This window comes from Oncorhynchus keta, chromosome 2, assembly GCF_023373465.1.
Source record: "Oncorhynchus keta strain PuntledgeMale-10-30-2019 chromosome 2, Oket_V2, whole genome shotgun sequence".
Lineage (NCBI taxonomy): Eukaryota > Metazoa > Chordata > Actinopteri > Salmoniformes > Salmonidae > Oncorhynchus > Oncorhynchus keta.
The window spans coordinates 49,101,712-49,128,580 of NC_068422.1; the positions used below are offsets into that span (position 1 = coordinate 49,101,712).

Below are 26,869 nucleotides of genomic sequence, written 5' to 3' on the forward strand. Positions count from 1 at the left end.
GTGTGTGTGTGAGTGAGTGAGTGAGTGAGTGAGTGAGTGAGTGAGTGAGTGAGTGAGTGAGTGAGAGTTACAGTGCCAGTCAAATGTTTGGACATACCTTCTCATTCAAGGGTTTTTCTTAATTTTTAGTATTTTCTACATTGTAGAATAACAGTGAAGACATCAAAACTATGAAATAACACATACGTATGGAATCATGTAGTAAACAAAAAAGTGTTAAACAGATCAAAATATATTTTAGATTCTTCAAAGTAGCCACCCTTTGCCTTGATGACAGCTTTGCATACTCTTGGCATTCTCTCAACCAGCTTCATGAGGGAGTCACCTGGTATGCATTTGTTAAAAGTTCATTTGTGGAATTTCTATCCTTTTTAATGCGTTTGAGTCAATCAGTTGTGTTGTGACAAAGTAGGGGTGTTATACGAAGATAGCCCTATTTGGTAAAAGACCAAGTCCATGTTAGGGCAAGAACAGCTCAAATGAACAAGGAGAAACAATATTCCATCATTACTTTAAGACATGAAGGTCAGTCAATCTGGAAAATTCCAAGAACTTTGAAAGATTCTTTATGTGCAGTCGCAAAAACCATCAAGCGTTATGATGAAACTGGCTCTCATGAGGACTGCCAGAGGAAAGGAAGACCGAGAGTTACCTCTGCTACAGAGGATAAGTTAATTAGAGTTAATTAACTGCACCTCAGATTGCAGCCCAAATAAATGCTTCACAGAGGCCAAGTAACAGACACATCTCAGCATCAATTGTTCTGAGGAGACTACGTGAATCAGGCCTTCATGGTCGAATTTCCGCAAAGAAACCACTACTAAAGGACACCAATAAGAAAAAGAGACTTCCTTGGGCCAAGAACCACGAGCAATGGACATTAGACTGGTGGAAATCTGTCCTTTGGTCTGATTTGAATTATTTGAGAATTTGAGATTTTTGGTTCCAATCGCCGTGTCTTTGTGAGACGCGGAGAAGGTGAACGGATGATCTCCGCATATGTGGTTCCCACCGTGAAGCATGGAGGAAGAGGTGTGGGGATGCTTTGCTGGTGATTTATTTAGAATTCAAGGCACATTTAACCAGCATGTCTGTCACAGCATTATGCAGCAATACGCCATCCCGTCTGGTTTGCTCTTAGTGAGACTATCATTTGTTTTTCAACAGGACGATGACCAAAACAACACCTCCAGGCTGTGTAAGGGCTACTTGACCAAGAAGGAGAGTGATGGTGCAGCATCAGATGATCCTCCGACCTCAACCCAATTGAGATGGTTTGGGATGAATTGGACTGCAGAGTGTATGAAAAGCAGCCAACAAGTGTTCAGCATATGTGGGAACTACTTCAAGAGTTCCCACTGTTGGAAAAGCATTCCTCATGAAGCTGGTGAAGATAATGCAAGAGTGTGCAAAGCTGTCATCAAGGCAATGTATGGCTATTTTAAAGAATCTCAAAATAAAATATATTTGGTTTTGTTTAACACTTTTTTGGTTACTACATGATTCCATATGTGTTATTTCATAGTTTTGATGTCTTCACTATTATTCAATGCAGAAAATAGTAAAATAAAGAAAAACCCTTGAATGAGTAGGTGTGTCCTGGATACAGCCCTTAGCCGTGGTATATTGACCATATACCACAAACTTTGAGGTGCCTTATTGCTATTATTAATTGGTTACCAATGTAAATAACTTGAAAATAAAAGAGAGCTGCACACTCTAGGAGCTCAGATGCAAAAAATGTCATTACCAACGTGTCGAAACGTTGGTAATTAAATGTTTGCATCTGAGCTCCTAGTGTGCGGCTCTCTTTTATTTTCAAGTTTTCTACTCCGCTAGCCAGCACCTCGTCTTAATAGGTGTGCGTTTCTTTTTCTTCTAGACCAATGTAAATAAAACACTAAGCAAGTATTTTTGCATCATACCCGTGTCATATTGTCTGATATACACACAGCTGAAATGTTGTTTCAGCCAATCAGCATTGAGAACCCAAACTACCACATTTATAATTATTGTTAATTTGACTTAAATGTCTGACATTGACATTGAAAGGCAGATTTAGAGATTAATGGCAGTTGTTTTATTGCTCTCATTGTTTGTCCTTCTCTGTGTGACTTAACACTTGCTTCCCAAAACAAGTAAATCAAGGTGTGTGACTGTGTGACAAACATGATATAAAGTAAAAACCCTTCTATTTTTTTACCAGGCATGTCAGTACAATGATGTCCTACACCGTCCCAACCCAGATGACGTTGGGCCAATTGTACGCCATCCTATGGGACTCCCAATCACTGCCGGTTGTGAAACAGCCTGGATTTGAACCAGGGTGTCTGTAGTGACGCCTCTAGCACTGAAATGTAGTGCCTTAGGCCGCTGCGTCACTCGGGAGCCCCCCTTCTTCCCATCCCGAATTTTGTCGCAATTTCCCCATACTGTATATCTCTGAGAAGCTACAGCACAGCAGTAGTAGTTCCCTCTGCCTTGCTAGGTTCAGTGCTATCTACCTCAGCTATGTGATAGTGAGTAAGAGAGGGGCTAGAGCGACAACATGAGGGTTGGTGTAGAGCGCTGAAGCTCAGGTATCTTTCCAGAGACTTTCCATGACAAAACCCTGGGCTTATTTACTTTACTTGGAAGTTAAAGAAATAAACATACTTTTCAACACTGTAGACTATCATATAAAATCAGCAAAAAAGAAATGTCCTATTACTGTCAACTGCGTTTACTTTCAGCAAACTTAACGTGTAAATATTTGCATGAACATAACAAGATTCAACAACTGAGACATAAACTGAACAAGTTCCACAGACATGTGACTAACAGAAATGTAATAATGTGTCCCTGAACAAAGGGGTGGTCAAAATCAAAAGTAACAATCAGTATCTGGTGTGGCCACTAGCTGCATTAAGTACTGCAGTCCATCTCCTCCTCATGGACTCCACCAGATTTACCAGTTCTTGCTGTGAAATGTTACCCCACTCTTCCACCAAGGCACCTGCAAGTTCCCAGACATTTCTGGGGAGAATGGCCCTAGCCCTCACCCTCCGATCCAACAGGTCCCAGACTTGCTCAATGGGATTGAGATCCGGGCTCTTCGCGGGCCATGGTAGAACACTGACATTCCTGTCTTGCAGGAAATCATGCACAGAAGGAGCAGTATGGCTGGTGGCATTGTCATGCTGGAGGATCATGTCAGGATGAGCCTGTAGGAAGAGTACCACATGAGGGAGGAGGATGTCTTCCCTGTAACACACAGCGTTGAAATTGCCTGAAATGACAACAAGCTCAGTCTGATGATGTTGTGACACACCACCCCAGACCATGACGGACCCTCTACCTCCAAATCGATCCCGCTCCAGAGTACAGGCCTCGGTGTAACGCTCATTCCTTCGACAATATACACAAATCCGACCATCACCCCTGGCGAGACAAAACCGCGATTCGTCAGTGAAGATAACTTTTTGCCAGTCCCGTCTGGTCCAGCGACGGTGGGTTTGTGCCCATAGGCGATTTTGTTGCCGGTGATGTCTGGTGAGGACCTACCTTAGAACGGGCCTACAAGCCCTCAGTCCAGCCTCTGTCCGCAATAGGCTGAGAGTCTGAGCACTGATGGAGGGATTGTGCATCCGGGTGTGCGTCCGGTTGTAACTCGGGCAGTTGTTGTTGCCATCCTGTACCTGTCCCGCAGGTGTGATGTTCGGATGTACCGATCCTGTGCAGGTGTTGTTACACATGGTCTTCCACTGCGAGGATGATCAGCTGTCCGTCCTGTCTCCCTGTAGCGCTGTCTTAGGCGTCTCACAGTACAGACATTGCAATTTATTGCCCTAGCCACATCTAGTCCTAGTCCTCACGCCTCCTTGCAGCATGCCTAAGGCACATTCACGTAGATGAGAAGGATCCCTGGGCATCTTTCTTTTGGTGTTTTTCAGAGTCAGTAGAAAGGCCTCTTTAGTGTCCTAAGTTTTCATAACTGTGACCTTAATTGCCTACCGTTTGTAAGCTGTTAGTGTCTTAACGACCATTCCACAGGTACATGTTCATTAATTGTTTATGGTTCATTGAACAAGCATGGGAAACAGTGTTTAAACCCTTAACATTGAAGATCTGTGAAGTTATTTGGATTTTTACAAATTATCTTTGAAAGACAGGTTCCTGAAAAGGGACGTTTCTTTTTTTGCTGAGTTTACTTAGTAACAGTTCCAGCTTCATTGATTTGATACATTGGTACAAAAGAGACACTACATTTCTAAATTCACAAGCTATACTGTACAAAAATATAAATTCAAAGTGTTGGTCCCATGTTTCGTGAGCTGAAATAAAAAATCCCAGACATTTTCCATAAGCACATAAAGCATATTTCTCTCAATTGTTGTGCACAAATTTGTTTACATCCCTATTTCTCCTTTGCCAAGATAGTCCATCCACCTGACAGGTGTGGCATATCAATAAGCTGATTAAACTGCATGATCATTACACAGGTGCACCTTGTGTTGGGGACAATAAAACAGTTTTGTCACACAACACAATGCCACAGATGTCTCAAGTTTTGAGGGATCATGCAATTGGCATGCTGACTGCAGGAATGTCCACCAGAGCTGTTACCAGAGAATTAACGGTAGAAATTAACATTCAAACTGCCTCCAATGTCGTACGTCCAATCGGCCTCACAACCACAGACCAAGTGTAACCACGCCAGCCCAGAACCTCCACATCCGGCTTCTTCACCTACGAGATTGTCTGAGTGGGGATGGAGGGGGGTTGCTGAGGTTTATGAGTCTGACATAAAGCTCTTTTGTGGAGAAAAACAAATTCCGATTGGCTGGGCCTGGCTCCCCAGTGGGTGGCCCTGGCTTCCAAGTGGGTGGGCCTATGCCCTCCCAGCCCCCCCATGGCTGCACCCCTGCCCAGTCATATGAAATATATAGATTAGAGCCTAATGAATTTATTGCAATTGACTGATTTCCTTTTATGAACTGTAACTCAGTAAAATACATTTTTTGTTCAGTATAAGAAAATAATACACAGGAAACACAGGTAACTGATAACAAGTCATTGGTGTTGGCTTAGATATCTAGGGTGGAAGTAAAAATAGCCTGTTGGAGGTTCCTGTAACGGGGCTTCTTTTCTCACTGCCTGATGAAAATAGGCCAGTGTGTGCTTGCCTGACTGTGGAAACAACCACATGCTGCATGTAAAACCACGTTAATGCCACACTGAACATGACTCCTTTGAGTGTGTCAGTGTTGATTAGGAGCACCAAAAACAAAGTGGACTTTTCTACTCGCCTTGAATTTCCCGAGAACTCAAAAGCTTAGCACTCGGGGATGAATTAAACACGGTTGTCGTGAATAACTTAATAGCTCTAATGATTCATAGCGAAAGAGAAATTGTGTCACCAGAAAGACGTACTGTGACATGTCATTTTACTGTCTGTGTGACTGTAATGACCAAATATATATGTTTTAACAATTGAATTCAATAAGGCAACTTGCAAAGCATACTTGTGAGATGATTTGCCTTGTACTCCCCACACAAGGGGAACACTTGTTGTGCTTGTTGACTTGTATGGTGAGGCAATGTAGGATGAACCTGGAGACGCTTTGGAAAGTAAATGGAAAACGGCAAAAAGCAACCAGGCTTTGAGGTCTTGAGCTTCCGTTATACTTTCAGCCTCCCTGTCTCAGTTACACGATCCTGTGTGCGATCTGCACTTCAGGCTCATAGCCTTTGTACCACATGATCCTGACAGATAATAATAACTCCCTGATGCATTTGGGGTTGATCAGCGAGCCAGCGATGCACTGCATAGATATAAGAGTCACTTCCTCTCACACTGGTGATTAGATCTTCAGGGAGTGCAGAGCAACACATATACACAAACACTTAACACTCGCTCACACTCAAAGACCAACACATACAACAAACACACACACACTATTGTCTATGTTTAGGCCGACCTCTCTCCTGATTCAGGTCCTCTTCGAAATACTATAAGACCAGATATAGAGATGAAGAATCATCCAACCCGTCCTTAAAAAACAAACTCAACAAAGAACACAATCACAGTAACTTTTATCACCGATGACCTCTCATGACCTCTCAGTGAATTTACAAAAACATGTCGAAAGTACTATGGAATAATGTCTGTAACGACATTCCCAAATTGATCAGCAAATATCTTTCAATTCACTTAGGAAGCACGCATAGAAATTCTGAACCGTCTGACTGTGATCTCTAAGTCATAGTCCCCATTGTGCATCAGTGAAGATTTGAGTCATTTGAGCTGTTTTTCCTAATATGTCAAATCTGGCAAGTGAAATGACTAATCATAGGCTCAGCCACAAAGACAGTCATATGGAGAAAGCCATGGCTGACTAGGGCAAACCACAGCAGCATATGCCTGTGTTTCCCATGGCCTACTCTTCTATCTCTAGCTCAACTGCACACTTACACAGAGCCCCCCCCCTCCCAAAAGGCGCATTTATGACCAAAATATCAGGAAGTAGTAGGGCCTAGTCCATGTAATGCTTTCAGAAATGTAATCAGTTGGTGGATCATGAATAAAAATTGGAATTGAAAGCCTCATCATGTCTTATGATGATTGCTCCACAACAAATGCTGACCGACGTGTTCACGTCAACTAAGGTGAATCTTGATAAAGACACGTGCGTACTTCATGATAGGTAGGGCAGTTACAATACATTCCCGGTGCATGACAATGGGCATCCTTGTCGTAAACTATGGCACGCTGGCAAGGGCTGGAGTTCCTTATGTGTGCTGCTGAGTTAACAGCTTGACAGTTGAAGTGAAAGCGCGTGTGTGTGTGTGTGTGTGTGTTTGCAGGTGCGTTAGCAGTGCGGTGGTGCGATGCGCTGGGATGTGCCGTGCTGATCTCTGAACTCGACTCTGCTCCTGAAGTCTTTATCTCCTGGAGTGTTGAAACTGACTGATGGCAAGTTCTTCTTAGGAAACTCTTGCACATCCTATTTCAGTTTCCTCTGCTGTGACATGTTATTTGACAGGCGCCGCCTCAAAGTGCAACGGTACACGACACCACACCGCTATCTGGAGCTAACGCAGAAGGAGCGACGTTCTAATTGTACGCCACACTTTATAGCAACACTTACGGTGTATTGTAGTTATCACAATGGATCACCGACACATCCCACAAAGGCACCCTAGCTATTGGTTGCATGAGCTACTGTACTTTTAGGCATAGAATATGATATGGTTCACCTTGCATGCAGGTAGGGTTGCTTTTCACAAATGTTCCCATGAAGCAACAATTCAAATTCCAAAACTCTGTGTGGTAAAATGCTGCCTGGTGTGTCCTGATATCGCAGTCATGTCCCGAGTTGAAATAAACGTGTACATCAACTAATGTTGATATATTATGTCCATGATATTCCCTGGCTTAATTTAGTAACATCCTCATATCAAGGGCACATTAGCCATTCCTTAAGGTTTTGCACATCATGAGACGGATCAGAGAAATGTGCAGCCTTTCCTGCCAATGACCTAAATGCATCAATAACTTTTAGGTTGCATGTTCAAAAGAACTGTGTTTGGTTAAAGTGCCAGATTGCAAGTAATGAGGGGATCTAAGGGATTGTTGTTACATGTGGCAACCGCTTGTTGGGATGCCGTTACGAAATGTTATGTTACTAACGAAATAGTTATGTTACTAAGACATTTGCTTGTATGATATGTGCAGTGAGCTCCAAAAGTGTGAGGACAGTGACAATGTTGTTGTTGTTTTGGCTCTGTACTCCAGCACTTTGGATTTGAAATTATACAATGACTACGAGGTTAAAGTGAGTCTGTCAGCTTTTTTGGGGGGGTGTATTTTAATCCATATTAGGTGGACTGTTTAGAAATTACAGCACATTTTGTACATAGTCCCCCATTTTAAGAGACCTAAAGTATTGGGACATATTCACTTATGCTGAGTGTACGAAACATTAGGACCTCATTCCTAATATTGAGTTGCACCCCCTTTTGCACTCAGAACAGCTTCAATTTGTTGGGGCATGGGCTCTACAAGGTCTCAAGACAATTCCACAGGAATGCTGGCCCATGTTGACGCCAATGCTTCCCACAGTTGTGTCATGTTGGCTGGATATCCTTTGTGCAGTGGACCATTTTTGATACACCAGTGAAACTGTTGAGCTCAAAAAATCCCCAGCAGTGTTGCAGTTCTTGACACACTCAAACCGGTGCGCCTGGCACCTACTACCATACCCTATTCAAAGACACCTACTACCATACCCTGTTCAAAGACACCTACTACCATACCCTGTTCAAAGACACCTACTACCATACCCTATTCAAAGGGACTTCAATCTTTTGTCTTTCCCATTCACCCTCTGAATAGCACACATACACAATCCATGTCTCTATTGTCTCAAGGCTTAAAAAAAATATTTCTTTAACCTGTCTCATCCCCTTCATCTACACTGATTTAAGGTGGATTTAACAAGTGACATAAGGGATCATAGGTTTCACGAGGATTCACCTGGTCAGTCTTTCATGGGAAGAGTGAGAAGGTTACAGAGGCATAAATATCCTAACCCCCCTAACCCCCCCCCCCCCAAAAAGGTTTGCATTTGGGGGGGTATAATATTTACGCCTCTGTAAATTTCTTACTTTTTATTATTCACGATTCATTCAGGAGTATCCGTAATCATGGTATCATCCACATGAATGTAGAAGTGTTTAGAAACATACTTATGCTTATTTACAATAAAGGTTATTCCAAAATGACACTACATTAAATTTCTGTTGGGCACATAATTATCTGATACACGACCCAAACAAAACAGCAAATGCATCCAGCAAATGTATAGAGTCAAACCTTAATGTAGTCATTGTGTTATAGGAATATGGGACCAAATACTAAACTTTTGACTACTTTAATACACATATAAGTGAATTTATCCCAATACTTTTGGTGCCCTAAAATGAGAGGACTATGTACAAAAAGTGCTGAAATGTATTTTAAGTGTAGGCGGGTGTAACAAACACATGTATTGTTAATTATTCATGTATTTCATCATGTATTTCCACATCATTTTTAAAAAGATCATTATTTTCATTATTATTATTAGCAACAACAGTGCTACTACTTTAGTCCTGAGGGTTTACATATTTCTGAAGGTGCTCTGGAAACGGCTAGGTTCTGGGGTATACAGGTAAAGGTTTGATGGATATACTGGTCTAGGTGCAGCAACTTAACTGGTTCATAGGCCTACTGATGTAGGAGTGGTGCATTAAGGGAAGCACGGTGAAACTCATGTGATCTGTCACTCACCCATGCCTTCTTTGTCACCCCTGTTGTTGTGTTGCAGATTGGAGCTAGCAGACAGGTCCTCTGGGATGGGCATGGCCTCGTCATTCTCCTCAGACACATCATTGGGAGGGGGGCTGTCCCTGCCTACATGGGGAAACACCAGCAAACCCATTAGCCACCAGAACATGGTTCATTATTGCTCATAAGATAGAACCATAATTATCTATAATCTATTACATGTGGTATGACTGTGCCACTCAGCTTGGGCTCTGTGCAACTCACGCTGTGCTTCTCTGTTCTACCAGACATGCTCCTACAGTGCCAGTTCTGAAAACAGAAGCTCTTACCTGGCATCTGAGACATCTCCTGTGCCTCCTCCGTCTCCATTCGGTGCAGGTACTCTAATGGGATAGAGAGACACAGAGATGTAGATGTGTTTAAATGTAATCAACAGCTCCGCAGGGCTGAAAAAAACACAACATTATAAAAAGCCACAGCTGACTAAAGGGGTGACCTCTCTCTGTACAACTCCGTCACCCCGGCAAGATCACTATTGTCACACCGAAAGACACACCACTGTCCCCCACATTACATTACAAAGAATTACAGACATTTTCATTACAAGTCTGACAGAGAGGGCGGCCTGGGAGAGTGGCTTGGCCCCGCATGATGGGCTATGGCGATGGGGGTGCTGGGAAGGGGCTTTCAGACCACATTTGTTATTTATTGTTAATTTCCTGCCACGTAATCATCCACAAATGCAAACTGACTGCCGCAAAATTAAGCAGAAAATTAACTGGCCCTAGGTCACTGAGGATGCGGCTGTTTGCCCGTGCCAAGCTTATCGGCGCTCGTGTTCGCTCTAATTTACTGAGCATGCATCGCTGAGCGCGCCACTATCCGAGCACAGACATGTGCGAGAGGAGCCACAATCAGAAACAAAGAGAGAGGAGAGGGAGAAAGATAAGAAAGAGAGAGAGAGGAAGAGGGAGACAGAGACAGACAGTCCGAGAGAGATGCAGAGCGGGACCCGGAAAGAGAGAGCGAGACAGAGAAAGATAGAGAGGGGGAAGATACAGAGATAGAGAGGGGAGGGAACCAAGACTGACAGGGAGTGTGCCAGAGAGCAAAAGTGGAGAGAGAGAACCAGGGACAGAGAGATCGATAGAGGAAGGCCGAGGGGCCCCGAAGTAAGTTTCTCTCGCACAAGAGGAGGCAGTTTAATGAAGAAGAGCACATCCCCTGGCCAGAGCCTGCTGCATATCTGAGGAGTCACCAGTGCGCGTGGCCCCATTAATAATGCATCCCCCTCAAGCCTGCAGCAGATGGGCACAACAGCCTCAGCCTCGGCACCGCCACTTCAAGAAGGCCCTTGGTGGAGCCGCTTGCCCGGCCCAGCCAGCCACACAGGGAGAAGTGAAGCTCCCTAAAATAGCGAAGCAAGCCCAAGGGAGAAGGGGAACCTAGGCCTTCCTGTTTTACTGACAGATGGCTCCACACATTTGGAACAAATAGTGGGAAGCCACCAAGCAGCCCCCGCCGCTGTTGCAACGCACAATGTTCAGCGGACAGGCGAGTCGAGGCTGAGTTCCACAACCCACAGACACCCAGGACTCACGTGGGGGAGGTGGTGGGGGGGTTGCAGAGGGGGTGGGAAGGGTAGAGGTCATTAGTGCAGGAGATGTGGCGCAGAAAGCACAGTTGGTGTTGCGTGCTGATGTGTGTCGATACAAGACTAGGAGGCCATGCCTGCGTCATCATTCTTTAGCATCTGGAGTTTGGAGGTCGAGAGGGGGTGGTATTCTCATGTGCCCTTTTTTTCTGGGCAGATGGTGCGAAGGGAAATACTGATGGTGTTGGTGGGGGACTTTGACAGAAGTGAGAAATGCATTCCCATGTTAAACCACAAGCGAGTTGTGTAGACATGTGGAGAGCAAGGTGCATGAAAACATTCAGGAAGTTGTATATTCACCCAAAGTGACACCGTTCTTACTTTTAGTACCTGACGCTAGATTCAAGTAATGTTTTGGGGGACGGGGAGCATTTTTCTTATCATACTTTTATTCCCTGTCTAAGGTTCATTGTAACGTTTCATTTTGATCCACAGGCATTTGTGAAAAAAGACAATTAGTTGAATTTCTTGCTCTAATGTTTTTTTTCCTTGTTGATGATTCTCAATATATTGTATATTTTGTGGATGGTTTCATTCAGACAATATTCCAGATTGACACCACCTTCTAAAGTCCAGTATGACAAAACAAGGCACTAACGGCAACAGCTGCTTTATGAAAGTGCCTCATAAAGGGCAGGAAGAGTCATGGCAGTGGGTTTGAGTGCGCTTACTAAGGGGAGAACAGACAGGAAGAGGGCTGTGGGTTCACAACACCCTCAGTCCTAACTCAAGGGATTGTGTGTGGGTGTGTGTGTGTGTGGGTGTGTGTGTGGGTGTGTGTGGGTGTGTGTGGGTGGTGGGGGGGGCTGTGCAGAGCAGGGTGCGAACACATGAAATGGAGCAGGGTGGAGACTGAAACAGCCAAACCGTTAAACAGCCAAAGTGGACTACACCAGCACACTTTGGATAATGGGAGGAAGTAAAAACGGACAGACAGGCTTTTATAATATAAACTATAATCTAGTTACTCATATTCATCCTTAAATGTTGGAATATCAACAAAAAAACATATGCAAATTACACGGGGGCTAATACCAATGAATAAAACAGTCATATATGAAAATCAATACAATCTAGGTGGTGATATAGAATATCAGGCTAAGTTTTTCATACGCTTTTGTTGTTGGTGAAAATTAAAACAAGAAACGTATCATATCAGGTATTCTTACTTGAAATGTTTTTGTTCCCAAACTATTATTAGCATATGCTGCTTCTGTGAGAAGTGTGATTCAAGACTGTACTTGAAAATACTCATTTGTTTCTCCAGAAAATTCCTTTTGACATATGGCACACCAAAAACAATCAGTCATTTGGACAAGAAATTAAGAACAGTGGCTTTTGTGGCAATTTTTTCCTAAAATACAATGTTATCAGTTTGATTAATATATTTTGATAATGAGATTTAAAAAAAAAATGGATATGACATTTTGTGTACTGAGTCCCACCTCATCCATTGCGGTGTTAAATAAAACAACATTTGTGCCATAACTCGCTCATGCCTTACCAGCGACCCACCTGTGGTTCCAAACCCACAATTTGGGGAACCATGCCCCTACTACACTATACCACGTAATATAATAAACAATCAAAACAGTCATCTTTTAATATTTATAGAGCAATTTCTCATTGGAAATTAAGGAAATGTGTCGCCATGAATTGAAAGATGATAATCTTACTGAGCAGATGTTTGGGCACCTATTGTAATGGTTGGAATGGCTACATTACAGGAGCGAAATGAGTTTCCTTATAGGGTCTCCAATTGCATCTGACACACTTCATTACACTCGTATTCAGTGACGATCATTTTAATAACTGCCTTTCTTTCGCTTTCCCCTTCCTCAGTCTGCTAGTAACAAGGAAGTGGATGTGTCCACAAGCATGTGTTTGCAGTATTTCAACCATCCTCAATCCGAAGAAGCAGATACATAAACTGTCATAATTGTGCTATGGGGTGGGGTGCAAGTCATTGCTTGATTTTACTCATAGTCATTTCAATATACTCAGTTGATTTCATATGAGGGCAAGTACATTTGACTAGTTGTTGTGTTTTTAATTTTGGATTCGTTTTTAAAATCAACTTTTAAAAAGTATGTAGGCTACTACCATCAAATTGAAATGCAAGTGTTTAGCTGCCCTAAAAAAAAGTGAGTACCTTAGAGAACACCTGCTCTTTCCATGACAGACTGACGAGGTCAATCCAAATGAAAACTTCAGTCAGTTTTTGCCCAGCGGGAGGCTATGTTAACAAAATTTAAATATTGTTATCAACACATTAAATCAAGTTAAAACAATATCAACGTGGCTTTTGATGCTTTGTGAGTACAAACTGGACAATGCGCAAATGATATACCTTCTTATGTTTAACCAAATGAATTAGACTTGAGTTGGATTTTGCATTGTTTATTTATATAGTTCTACGTTATAGGAATATAATAACCTACGAGTTAAAGTTTGTAGAATTATATGTCCCAGTGCACAGAAGTGTGAGAAGTTTTGTGGACTTGTTTCCCCAATCTTCCTTTTGTGTTTTTGTTGAATGTCAGTTTCACAACATGTTAACAGTTACTTGAGTCCTGCCCACCAATACTATCTCAACACACAAGTCATGTTCGGCTCAGACCAACCAATGGTTGCGAACGTCTTGGGCACCTTGAAACAAGATTTCGAAGTGTGTGTGTGTGTGTGTGTCTTCTTCATGTAACTTTGAGAAAGCAGAGAAACACCACGTTTTTTTTATCCTGTAGGCAACGTAGTATAGCTAATTAGTTTCAGCAGTCTCATTGAGGAGTGTTAATATAATGTTTTTGCGTTTATTTGAACTCAGGCCTTCTTCGTTTGATTTGTAATAATGTGAAGTGGACTTCTGAAATAAGAACTCTTGAATGACATGAAGCAAAATAGTTATAATTAGATATTCATTCTGGATGCGCACAGTTGCAACAGGTGTTGATCTGGTACGAAAAGTGAAAGGAGTCTATGTAAAACTTGCAAACCACAAAAACGTATTTTTGTTTTTATATTCACCATAATTATTTTAGACTTAATCGTCAATGGCAAGAAATATAACCTAATACTTTTATATGGTCAAGATAATTGTGAGCAATTCCTGTAATCTCCAAAAAGGAGTATGGGAAAAGAGGAACATTTTCCATTATTCCATTAATTTTCTAAGTACGTTTGATATGAACTACAATGCTGATCAAAATCGTATAACATTCATTAAACATTTCAATTTCCCTGGACTTTTTGGTCAAATCCGTTACATGCGCCACTTATACAAATACTCGCGTCACAGGATTTCAAACGCTCGCGCACCTGCACCAGACTTCAGGACAATGTTTTCCAATCCGCTACATAGTTCTTTTTTTTTACGAGTAAGGCCCTTTCTTACTATTTAGAAATACGAATAAACGCTTTAAATGAGTTCGAAGTTAACAAGCATCGTGAAAGTTACTCTACCTGCTATTCCTTGAGTTTGCAATATGAAGTTCTTCCAACTCTCCCCCGCTCCATGTGCAGAAGTTCGAAGCGCCGCGGCAGCCCCATGGAACTCTGCCCTCGGTCCCTCCCCTCTCCACTGTACTTCCTCTTTCCAGCCTAACATTTCAATGTTTCTGTGCTCGACTGAGGCATTTTGCTTGCTTTTATCCAGAGGTCGAGTCTGCTTGGGGAGTGGAGGCAGCAGCCCTTGGCTCTTGCTTTGTATCGTGCCAATAAAAGCTGACACCCAGTAGACCATTACTGGCAGCCATGCATGAGATGGGATGAGGCGCACAGGAGACTGGACGATTCATTGTTTATTTATTTATTTCGTAGAGAAGGATGGGGGGACTCCTCACTTGCATATGAGCAGCTCCCCTTCTGTCACCTGTTCTGGCATCCTATAAGAGTCACAGCTCAATTAAAACGACAACTGTGTTGGTTTCAAATGATGTTTAAACAAATATTGTGACAGGTACACCACAACCATTGTGGAAAGTTGCATCTTCCCATGTGCTTTTGTAACAACAAATGCATATTATCACATATACTCAACCCTATACTTTTATACCATTCGAACACATGTCATTATTGAATCATGAATAATTCAGTGACATTATAGAACTGTAGGCTAGTACGCCTATGCGCTTAATCACCCAAGGTTTTACATTGTTGTCCCATCTTTCCAGTCGGACAGAGACCTTTGAGGCAGCAGTGGTTTGCTGAAAAACGAAAAAAAATAGGTAAGTCTCTAGATCAGTTGATGCTAACTGAGGATAATGCTCTGGTCTAGAAGTCTCATTTGAAATCATTTATTCCAAGCAGCTCTGCGATTGAAAAAAATGTGAAAGAAAAGTCAAATGTATTAAACACCTAATAACTCTTTAAAGAGACTCCTAAAGACAAGCAACCAACTGACTCAATGCTACTGTCTCATTGCTACTGTATATATACTGTTTTTGTATCAGCTGCTTCCTTGTTTAGGAGTACCTCAGCATGTCCCTCCATTGGCAGACTGGGCAGTGTGGATGGATTGCACGAAGAAGTGCTGCCTCTCTTCGCCAAACCCCCCACCTTTTTACTCATGTCACTACTATATAATTGCATTTTTGTTTAGTGCACTGAATTAAAGTTCTGCCAAAATAGTAGCAGCATTTTAGCCAACATATTTTAGGGCACATAAACTTTAGTTTTTTTTTCTTCAGAAAATTCATAGTAGTTTGTAAATGCATATTTAAAAAACGAACTTGTTAAGAATATTGGTCTATTACAGTATTGCATGCACAAATGGGATATTGCCTCAAATTATTCAAAGCGATATAATTTGTGGATTAATATTTATAGAAATAGTCAATAAATAATGAGTAATATACCTCTTGTTTTATTCAAACAAATCGGCTCATTTCTCTGCCATGTTTAGTCATTACACCTTAAATGAAGTTTCTGGTACAGTGAATCTGTGCTGCAATATACTATGAGAAAAGTGAGTGTTTCTCCCATTATCCCATTCTTTTCTAACCTTTCTGAGTGGTGTTATCTGTGGAGATGCTGCATGTTCTAGATAGCTAAAGCCCCTAAACTGTACAGTGGAAGGCAGCCCTTATCTCAAAAGCAGCACAACATTCACAGGCAGTTGGGCTGGTCATTGGCGCAAAAGAGGAACTTTTAGCAGGAGTGTGTTTTTGGTCTGTTGTTTCCACATGCTACTATGGATTACAACAGCCTCCAAAGGGTTATTTTGATTCCGTCTCTATGAAGGCTAGGTACCTTTAGCTACAGTACAGGTCTGGTAAGGAACTCACTGTGAGTGCGAGGCCAACATAAAGAGCTGTGTCATGGCAGAATTAAGGGCCCTGTAGCCCAACTCCTGACCAGAGGCCAGACAGAGGGAATCTCAGAGCAGAAGTGTGAATCAGCACAATGCACATTCCAATCATGTCCAGCAGAGGAGCATGGTTTTCCCAGCTGTAGAGATACCACCCTATTCCAGTGACACAGCAGACCTTCTCACGTGTGGGGCGACACCAGGACACAGGGACACAGTCTAGTTTAAAAGAGTGGTTTCATCCATCACGTTTACAGTACTTGTATTTCTCTCAGCAGGTGGCACAGTTTTGTTTCTTGAGCACTACTTTTGAAACCTTTAGTGACATTAATGAAGTGTACAGGCATAATGGGTTATGATGAGGTTATAATGCATTGTAAGACTTATACTGAGCTTGGGTATGTCTTGATATCATCTTATATTGATACTGACTGGATAAAAGCCCTTAGTTAAAAATGTCAGTTAAAAATGTCCTACGTTGAGAGACATAACATTTATTTATAAGCCTTATTATAAGACATGATACATAATCATATATGCTTATAACAAGTTATGAAGCATTATACCGGCAGGCTTTAAGTGTTACCAAATGATCAATCGCAATGTTTTATTTCACACGGTGCCTTTCATAAACATACAGTAATTACTTGTTGTGGAATGATCATCATATAGACCAGACCACAACACAAACACAGACCAGTGAACAAAATATCCAGCCTGTTTCTGATTTCATGGACCTGTAAGCAGTATTCACAGCTTCAAATCTGGAAGCACGAACAGCATGTAGCCCTTAATTGGTTTCAACACCTTTATAAGTCAAAGACGTTCAAGACCGGCAATCACGTTAAATAGTCAAATGTATCTAAAAAGTCAATTGGAAAGTGAAAAACACTTCTTTTTGAATGTATTATGCTGTGGAATGTCAGAGTAAATTAAATTCCCCTCTGCACACTGAAGCATCAATTTCCTTATGGTAATTATCTGCTGGAATGAATGTGTTACTAGAAGGAGTCAGGCATGCTTGACATTTAGCCTCTGTATGGAGAAACGAAGACAACAAAAAAAATAAGATGAGGAAGAGAAATTAATCTACTGGCTAGGCAGGCATTGGAAGATCCTGAAGGATAGTGGGTGATTTAGTCATTGTGTTAGTAAACTCCGCTTTGAAAAGGGGACCAATAATGAGATGCAGTCCATTGGCAATCTTGTGGGAAAGGGAGGGTGTTTTTAGGGGGAGGTAGCTAAGGCAAAAACTATCAATACGCTCCTTGACAATGAAGAGGCATGATGATAATAAATACAAAAATCTCTGTTTATATTTTTTATTATCTCAGTAAACAATGTCACAGCCCCCGGAGCATACATGTATGTCTGCAGTATGCCTGTGTATCTGAAGCCTTAGGAGAGTTATAGAGAATCTGCTGCTAAACTGCTACCCTGGCAATTAGTAACAAACTACACAGTAAAGAACAGGATGAAAACAGAGTCTAAACTGACTTAAAAAATAATAATTAATTCATAGGTGTGAAATTGTGATTGTCAAGCAGTTCTATCAAAGACAAGTAAGAAAGTTTCTGATACCTGTGACATTGAGCTAACAGTCAGAGACACCTTTTTGTGACAATGACGATAGGAGTGGGCAAAGACACAGATCTGGGACCAGGCTAGTCAGAGACGTCTTGTTTCCTCAGTCAGAGATAGGAACAGAGCAGAACCATGCATATTGATGGTCATTAGCACATGCCAATCATTGAATGTCGAGCAGAGAGGTCCACACCCACACTCTCAGAAAAAAAGGGCAAGGTTAGCATACAGTATTGTTCCCTGGGGTAAAAAAAGATGAAAATACACATAATGTACCTTCAGAGGTACACATATGATCTCACATGGTACTGTTTGGTAACTTTTGGGGTACATGTGTAGATAATCTAGTATAATGGTACATTTTTGCACCCAATATTTTGAAAATAAAGGTATAATAATTGAAGGTATGGCTTAGTGGGTGTGTGGCTTTAAGTTAGTTATTTTTGGCCACCTGTGAGTGGAAGTGTTTCACCAGTTTAAGTGATCTATGGTTATGTTAATTACAGTTTGAACATGTCCCAGCCAGTTCTGAAGCCTTTATAAAGGCGGACATAAGAGCATGTGACAATAAAGAGCTGTAATAAATATTGTAGTGACCTTAACCAACCCTGAGCAACCTAGTCAAGAGGTACGGTGTTGGCTTGACAGTCACTGGACCCAGGTTCGAGTCCCAGTCGAGGTTACCCGCAGAATTTGCTAAATTGGCATCAGTAGTGGAATGGCGGAAAGATGTGTACCCGTGAAGGACTTGGCGTAGAGAAAAGGAACATTTCTACCACTTAAAAAAACCAAATGGCTTTGTAACTGTACCCTATAAAAGAGCACATTTTACCGTTTTGCATGAATCTATCATCGTATTTGCAGATCCGTGAAAAAATTGCTTTTTATAAACATTTAATTAAATCTATGACATTGTACATATTAGAATAATATTTTTTAATACCACTCAAATTACCATAATTACAGGCTAAGAATGGACAGAGATAAGTTAATATTTTCACATTTCTGCAATTCCAAATCAGTGTGTCTTGTTTGCAATGAAACTATCTGAGAAGTTATCAGGAATCTGAGCATGGTACTTTCAAAATTTAGGCAAACATTTCCACCCCAGACAGAGTAGGCCTACAGACACATAAAAAGGTAAGCTTTAAAAACCTCTTAAATGTAACTACAGTTGAAGTCGGAAGATTACATACACGTAGGTTGGACTCATTAAAACTAGTTTTTCAACCACTCCACACATTTCTTGCTAACAAACTATAGTTTTGGCAAGTCGGTTAGGACATCTACCCTGTGCATGACACACAAATGTGCAAGTCATTTTTCTACCTGAAACGTTTGACCCAAGTCAAACAATTTAAAGGCAATGCTACCAAATACTAATTGACTGTATGTAAGGTCCTTTGCAGTTCTTCTGGGATATATTTGCACTTTTCGCACCAAAGTACGTTCATCTCTAGGAGAAAGAACGCGTTTCCTTCCTGAGCGTTAGGACCATTGCGTGGTCCCATGGTGTTTATACTTGCGTACTATTGTTTGTACAGATGAACGTGGTAACTTCAGGCATTTGGAAATTGCACCCAAGGATGAACCAGACTTGTGGAGGTTTACAATTTTCTTTCTGAGGTCTTGGCTGATTTCTTTTGATTTCCCCATGCTGTCAAGCAAAGAGGCACTGAGTTTGAAGGTAGACCTTGAAATACATCCACAGGTACACCTCCAATTGACTAAAATGATGTCAATTAGCCTATCTGAAGCTTATAAAGCCATGACATAATTTTCTGGAATTTTCCAAGCTGTTTAAAGGCATAGTCAACTTAGTGTATGTAAACTTCTGACCCACTGGAATTGTGATACAGGGGAATTATAAGTGAAATAATCTGTCTGTAAACAATTGTTGGAAAAATTACTTGTAGATGTCCTAACCGACTTGCCAAAACGACAGTTTGTTTACAAGACATTTGTGGAGTGGTTGAACAACTAGTTTTAATGACTCCAACCTAAGTGTATGTAATCTTCCGACTTCAACTGTTTATATCGATGCAGTCACGTATGAATCATTACCTCATATCAGTCTCATTCTGAACGTTGGAGACTTCTTGAATCTGCACAGACCGAGTCTTACTGATCATTCCGTACCACACAAATTGATTTGATTATTTATTTACTAACAAACAAAATGATAACACAGGATACATACACACACAGTATAGGTTATTGATTAGAAACTTAATATGATGACAACAGGTCCCTAGCGGACTAACACAATATGACACTTGTTACAAATGATGTAGAGTTAAAGAGATAGAGAGAACGCGAGAGAGAAAGAGAAGCAACTCTTGGACCCATTTGGGAAGTACGTTTACAGTAATCATAATAGCTTGCCCCAAAAGTAATGCATATATTTACGCATTGAAGGTCTTTGTTGTTTATCTCTGTTGGATCCGGGCCTTCGTGAAAAAAGGGTTCCGCTTCGTTAGAAGGGTTCGACTGGGCCTTCTCCTTCATTCTTCAGTGTAAGGCTCTGATTGTCCAAAAGAGGTCACAGTGTCCCTCTTCTTAGTTGTCTGTGTTTACTTTCAGTGGTCTTCTGAGGACAGCTAATCAGCTGTGTCGATGATCCCCAGAGTGGTGATGAAAGCATTGTAGGTGATGATGATTTGAAGAGAATAACTGGATGGTCCTACTTAAATTCACTTTCTTAGATACAGTTACTCAACTGTAACTTTGATTGTTAGAGGCTCCTTTGTCTTCTTCAACCTCGTGTTGATTTTCAGGGTCGTGACCAATGTAGATCTAGCTGGAGCTGGTGGTCCTTCTAGTCTGGTATGTTAATTCTTAAATCAATCTTTTATACCCTTGGGTACAAATAGGCATTTCTGTCATACTGACACACTCTGAGCTCCCTCGGGCGTGGCTAGTTACGAGGCAAAGTATCATCACTTCTATGATCTCGTTAGAGAACTAACATCACAATCCTATTGTCACAAAAATATTCTCTTCATCCATTTTCTACACAATGTAAAGGATGTAAACCTGATATACACAGTGTAAAAGCTCTTCAAGTTACAATATTTTCGTTATAACGTCTTAATACCATTTTTTATGACGTCAGAAAATAGACATTAATTTCCCATATTCCATCTCTCATCATTCCCAACATTCGGATGTTGAAATATATTGTCCCAGTGTTTATTGTTGGATTTTAAGAGTTTTTGGGCAGAAAAATATTCTGTAACAAAGAGACATTCCATTCACCCATTCTAGACACCAAAAGGAGTAGTCTGCTGCCTTCAATTTACAATCAAACGTGATAAAACCCTCACATCAATCCCTCCCCTATGCGTGTGAGAGAGCTCAGTAGACACTGATCCACTGTAACCTGATCTTTGGATCCTCACAGGAGATTCATGACAATCTTGAAGCATGGATTCTGATTGGTCAGTCTAGCATTGAATAGACCTTAGCGCAGGTACTTCCTGTTTGAGTTTCTGCCTATGGGAAAGGAGGATAATTAGATTTGCCGAAGGGAGGGCCTTGTTGGCATTTCGAAAAGTTGAGTAGCAGTGGTACAATGTTTTCCCAATGCGAGTACTACAGTCAATGTGTTGGTAGTGTTTTCCTCAGATTTGCTTTGTTTTTATGCATAAATTCCAGTTTAGTTCTTTGAGGGCCATTGTGGTTTTGGCTTGAGGGGGAATATACATGGTTGTAACTATAACCAAAGAGAATTATCTTTGGGAGTTAATACGGTCGGCATTTGATTGTGAGGTATTCTACGTCGGGTGAACAAAAGGACTTGAGTTTCTGTATGTTATCACAATCATACCATGAGTAGTTAATCATGAAACATACACCCCTGCCTTTCTTCTTCCCAGAGAGTTCTTTATTCCTGTCTGCGCTATGTACTGAGAACCCAGCTGGCTGTATGGATGGGGACACTATATCCCGAGAGAGTCATGTTTCTGTGAAACAGAGTATGTTTGTGACGTAGAAGTCCGTCACTGGCCGCGGGCAGCATTTGGTTCTTTAACGCACACACATATTCATCACTCCTCCCTGCGCCATTATAAGATAAGTTAACAATGTGGGTCGACACACAAATTAACTTCTGTCTTGGTGCATGCATTTCACACTTGTCAATGTTCATATTTGAGAGATACAATAATTATTATACTTATCAATGTTGTGGATGAGCGCATTGTTTGTTTGTTCTGTTCCTCTCTCTCCATCTCTGTAGCTTCCGGGTATGCTGGAAAAGGACCCGAGCTAAGGGAATTGGGTTGGCTTTATAGTGCCTGTCCCAAATGGCTCATTAATGCATATGGGCATATTGAAAGATATTGTCAGTAGTGATGTAATGTTGTAAATGTTATGTTGTGATATTGTTTAAAACCGTGTTGCAATGTATATCCTTTAGTATGTTTAGTTCATGGAAAATGTAGGTTTGTATTGTTAATTGATTAATTGACCAGGGTTAATTGTTCTGAGGGGAGGGGCTAGCCCTACAAAAGGAGCCTCTCTTTCAGTCATGGGAAGGTTTTTTTTTTGGATTGAGCTGTGGATGGGGCAGCATTGTTTTTAAGCTGTCCCATAAGGTAGACGTTGATGGCAGTACTGTTGTTTTTTTTTTCCGGAATCACTTGTAAATAAACACCTTTGCACAGAAGAACTTTTGCGGCTCCGCCATCTTTTTATTTTGATAGAGGTTAGGTTATCCAGTTTAGCCTTCTGGCCTACTCTACGTGACATCTGGTGGCAGTGGTGGGATGGCGTACCGCAAATCAGTGAATTCCAACAAGAGAGGTAAAGGAATGCGTACAGGATTGCATTCTCAGCAACAGCATCAACTGTCAGAAAAGGTACCTGAAGTTGAACCGGGGTGGAATACCATGGAATCGTCTGGTGAAGAAGAGGTCAAGTATGAGAAACTAGGAGCCCGACCGCGGGGCCAAAGACAACCAGAACTGGGTGAGCTGCTGACTGAAGGAGCAGTTGGGGGACCAGAACCACACCCAACCATGGTAACCCTTTTTCAGCAACTTTTCACCTGCCTTGAGAGGAGGGACGAAGACCTCAAGCAGGAGTTACGTGGCCTACGCCAATCTATCCTCACAGCTCCCCACCAGGCGGAACTCGTCAGTGAGAGCCCAAGATTGGGTCTTCCAACACCAGGACGACAAAGGCTCGATGCAGCAGGGACTTCAACTCCACAGCAGGCACCCCAAGCAGTAATGAGGCCAGCACCAGGAGACCAGTCCAGCAGTGTTAACGTCCATCTTCCAGCATTCCTGAGGAAGGAGCCAAAGATGCCCTCAAACCAGCAGGGGGAGGACATTGAAAACTACCTGCTGAGGTTTGAGCGCATGGCTAAGACGTGGCAGTGGCCTGAGGTAGAGTGGGCCTGCAGGCTTGTCCCATTGCTCACGGGCAAGGCCTTAGAGGCTTACACAGCAATGGATGAGGGGCTGTCCAATGTCTACAAGGGCTTGAAGGAAGCGCTGCTGGTGAAGTTTGACATCTCACCGGAAACCTACCGTCAACGCTTCAGAGCTGCATCAACGCCATCGGGTGAGTCGCCGACAGAGACGTACCACCGCCTCAAGGGTCTCTACCGACGATTGGGTTCGACCGGGGGAGAAGACACAGGACGAAATCGGGGAGGTCATCATCCTCGAGCAACTTCTACAAGTTCTACCACACGACATTCGAACCTGGGTCCGAGAGCACGAGCCCAAGGACGGGCGTATGGCGGCCAAGCTTGCACTGCAGTATCTTAATGCACGTAAAGGGGGCCAGCAACCCTGTGAAGTGGACTGAGGAATGTGAGGAAGCCTTCATGACACTGAAAAAACGACTGTGCTCATTCCCTGTTCTCCAGACCCCTGATTTTCAGAAGAGATTTCTCGTGCAGGTGGACGCTTCGGCTGTAGGAATTGGAGCTGTACTGGCCCAAGGGGAGCCAAGAGAAGAGCTTCCTGTGCTGTACCTGAGTCGGAAGCTGTTGCCCAGGGAAACCAGGTATTCTACAATCGAAAAGGAGTGCCTGGCTATAAAGTGGGCCCTAGATAGCCTCCGTTACTACCTTCTTGGGAGGGAATTTGACCTGCACACGGACCACAGAGCACTGACCTGGATCCAGACCATGAAGGACCGGAATTCTCGTGTGACCAGGTGGTATCTGGAGCTCCAGCCCTTCAGGTTCTGGGTCCGTCACAAGGCAGGAAAAGAGAACGTTACTGCGGACTACCTATCAAGGCTCCCGAACATGGTCGCTTCAGGAGAGGAGGAAGGTAATGTGACGTAGAAGTCCGTCACTGGCCGCGGGCAGCATTTGGTTCTTTAACGCACACACATATTCATCACTCCTCCCTGCGCCATTATAAGATAAGTTAACAATGTGGGTCGACACACAAATTAACTTCTGTCTTGGTGCATGCATTTCACACTTGTCAATGTTCATATTTGAGAGATACAATAATTATTATACTTATCAATGTTGTGGATGAGCGCATTGTTTGTTTGTTCTGTTCCTCTCTCTCCATCTCTGTAGCTTCCGGGTATGCTGGAAAAGGACCCGAGCTAAGGGAATTGGGTTGGCTTTATAGTGCCTGTCCCAAATGGCTCATTAATGCATATGGGCATATTGAAAGATATTGTCAGTAGTGATGTAATGTTGTAAATGTTATGTTGTGATATTGTTTAAAACCGTGTTGCAATGTATATCCTTTAGTATGTTTAGTTCATGGAAAATGTAGGTTTGTATTGTTAATTGATTAATTAACCAGGGTTAATTGTTCTGAGGGGAGGGGCTAGCCCTACAAAAGGAGCCTCTCTTTCAGTCATGGGAAGTTTTTTTTTTGGATTGAGCTGTGGATGGGGCAGCATTGTTTTTAAGCTGTCCCATAAGGTAGACGTTGATGGCAGTACTGTTGTTTTTTTGTTCCGGAATCACTTGTAAATAAACACCTTTGCACAGAATAACTTTTGCGGCTCCGCCATCTTTTTATTTTGATAGAGGTTAGGTTATCCAGTTTAGCCTTCTGGCCTACTCTACGTGACAATGTTACAATCCCTGATGTCTCTCTGGAAGGAGATCCTCGCCCTGAGCTCGTCTATGTTATTATCCAGAGACTGAACATTAGCAAGTAATATACTCGGAAGTGGTGGGTGGTATGCACGCCTCCTGAGTCAGACTAGAAGTCCACTCTGACTAGCTCTTCTTCGCCAGCGGTGTTTTGGAGCAGCCTCTGGAATCAAATCAAATCAAATCAAATTTATTTATATAGCCCTTCGTACATCAGCTGATATCTCAAAGTGCTGTACAGAAACCCAGCCTAAAACCCCAAACAGCAAACAATGCAGGAATAAGTTAAATTGCCCTGGAGGGTACGAACAAAGGATCCAATTCGGGAAAGTCGTATTCCTGGTGATAATGCTGGTGAGTTACCACTGCTTTGATTTCCAAAAGTTCTTTCCGACTGTATGTAATAACACAAAACATTTTCTGGGCCAAAAAATTAAGAAATAACACACACAAAAAACTAGTGCAACGTGTCTTAGGAGCTAGAAGCAGAGTTTCCCTATCTGTCGGCGCCATGTTACTATCTTAATATACACCACCAGACACGCCACTATGGGGTTGGCCAAAAGGCACCTAAAGGACTCTCAGACCATGAGGAACAAGATTCTCTGGTCTGATGAAACCAAGATTGAACTCTTTGGCCTAAATGCCAAGCGTCACATTTGGAGGAAACCAGGCACCATCCCTACAGTTAAGCATGGTGGTGGCAGCATCATGCTGTGGGGATGTTTTTCAGCTGCATGGACTGAGAGACTAGTTAGGCTCGAGGGAAAGATGAACAGAGCAAAGTACAGAGAGATCCTTGATGAAACTTTCTCCAGAGCGCTCAGGACCTCAGACTGGGGCAAAGGTTCACCTTCCAACAGGACAACAACTCAAAGCACACAGCCAAGACAATGCAGGAGTGGCTTCGGGACAAGTCTCTGAATGTCCTTGAGTGGCCAAGCCAGAGCCCGGACTTGAACCCGATCGAACATCTCTGGAGAGACCTGAAAATAGCTGTGCAGCGGCGTGCCCCATCCAAACTGACATAGCTTGAGAGGATCTGCAGAGAAGAATGGGGTAAATTCCCCAAATACTGTACAGGTGTGCCAAGCCTGTACCATCATACCCAAGAAGACTCGAGGCTGTAATCGCTGCCAAATGTACTTCAACAAAGAGTAAAGGTTCTGAATACGTATGTAAATGTGATATTTCAGTTTTTCTGTTTTTTAATCGATTTGCAAACATCTCTAATAACTTGTTTTTGCTTTGTCATTATGGGGTATTGTGAGTAGATTGATGAGGGGAAATAAACAATGTAATCAATTTTAGAATAAGGCTGTAACGTAACAAAATGTGGAAAAAAGGACTCTGAACACTTTCTAAAAATGCACTGTATTTGATGTTTTGTGTGGACTCCATGCTGCGGCATGTGCAATAGCTAATGGAGATCCTAATAAACGAAACGTTATATGTTCCATCTATCTGTCATCTTCATTCCATGCCTATTCTAGTCAATAAAACTGGAAGAAATCCTTAAAATATAAGAGAAAAACTAACGATGATCAAGCATATACAGATAAATGATATGATAAAAGATTCAAGTATGTAGGACTCCTGTAGGAGCTGTATGACAGCTGCATGTAAAGGAAAGCAAACACAAAACGGAAGACACTATTCACATTTGAACCTTTTCTGTGGAAGGAGAGAGTGAAAACATTTCCATTTCAGCCCCAACTGTTTCACCCACATGAGGTTTGACACCAGAGGTGTCAGCAGTCAGGCTGTTGAACCATTCGGGAGGAAATCCTTCAATCGGTCCAGAGGCCCTACAGATAGTGAAAGCTACTGTGAATTGAAAAGGTCTTAAACCACTAGCCAAACGATTATTGTATCCTCGTGAACTGTGTTTGATTATTGAATTGAAACATGTTGATTTCTAATGGTGCA

At 42.1% G+C, this 26,869-nt stretch overlaps 1 protein-coding gene across 1 annotated transcript in view; it reads right to left on the minus strand.

Moving 5' to 3' along the window:
* LOC118401840 (DNA-binding protein Ikaros) overlaps nt 1-14,747 on the minus strand; it is a 23,853-nt gene extending 9,106 nt beyond the window's left edge. The window contains exons 1-3 of the mRNA XM_035799460.2: nt 14,424-14,747; nt 9,640-9,693; nt 9,314-9,436 (exon numbers count right to left, since the gene is read on the minus strand). Coding sequence (XP_035655353.1) covers nt 9,314-9,436; nt 9,640-9,693; nt 14,424-14,703 — 457 coding nt within the window. The 5' untranslated portion in view covers nt 14,704-14,747. The remainder of the gene's footprint in view (nt 1-9,313; nt 9,437-9,639; nt 9,694-14,423) is intronic.
* Nucleotides 14,748-26,869: the final 12,122 nt, after the last annotated feature.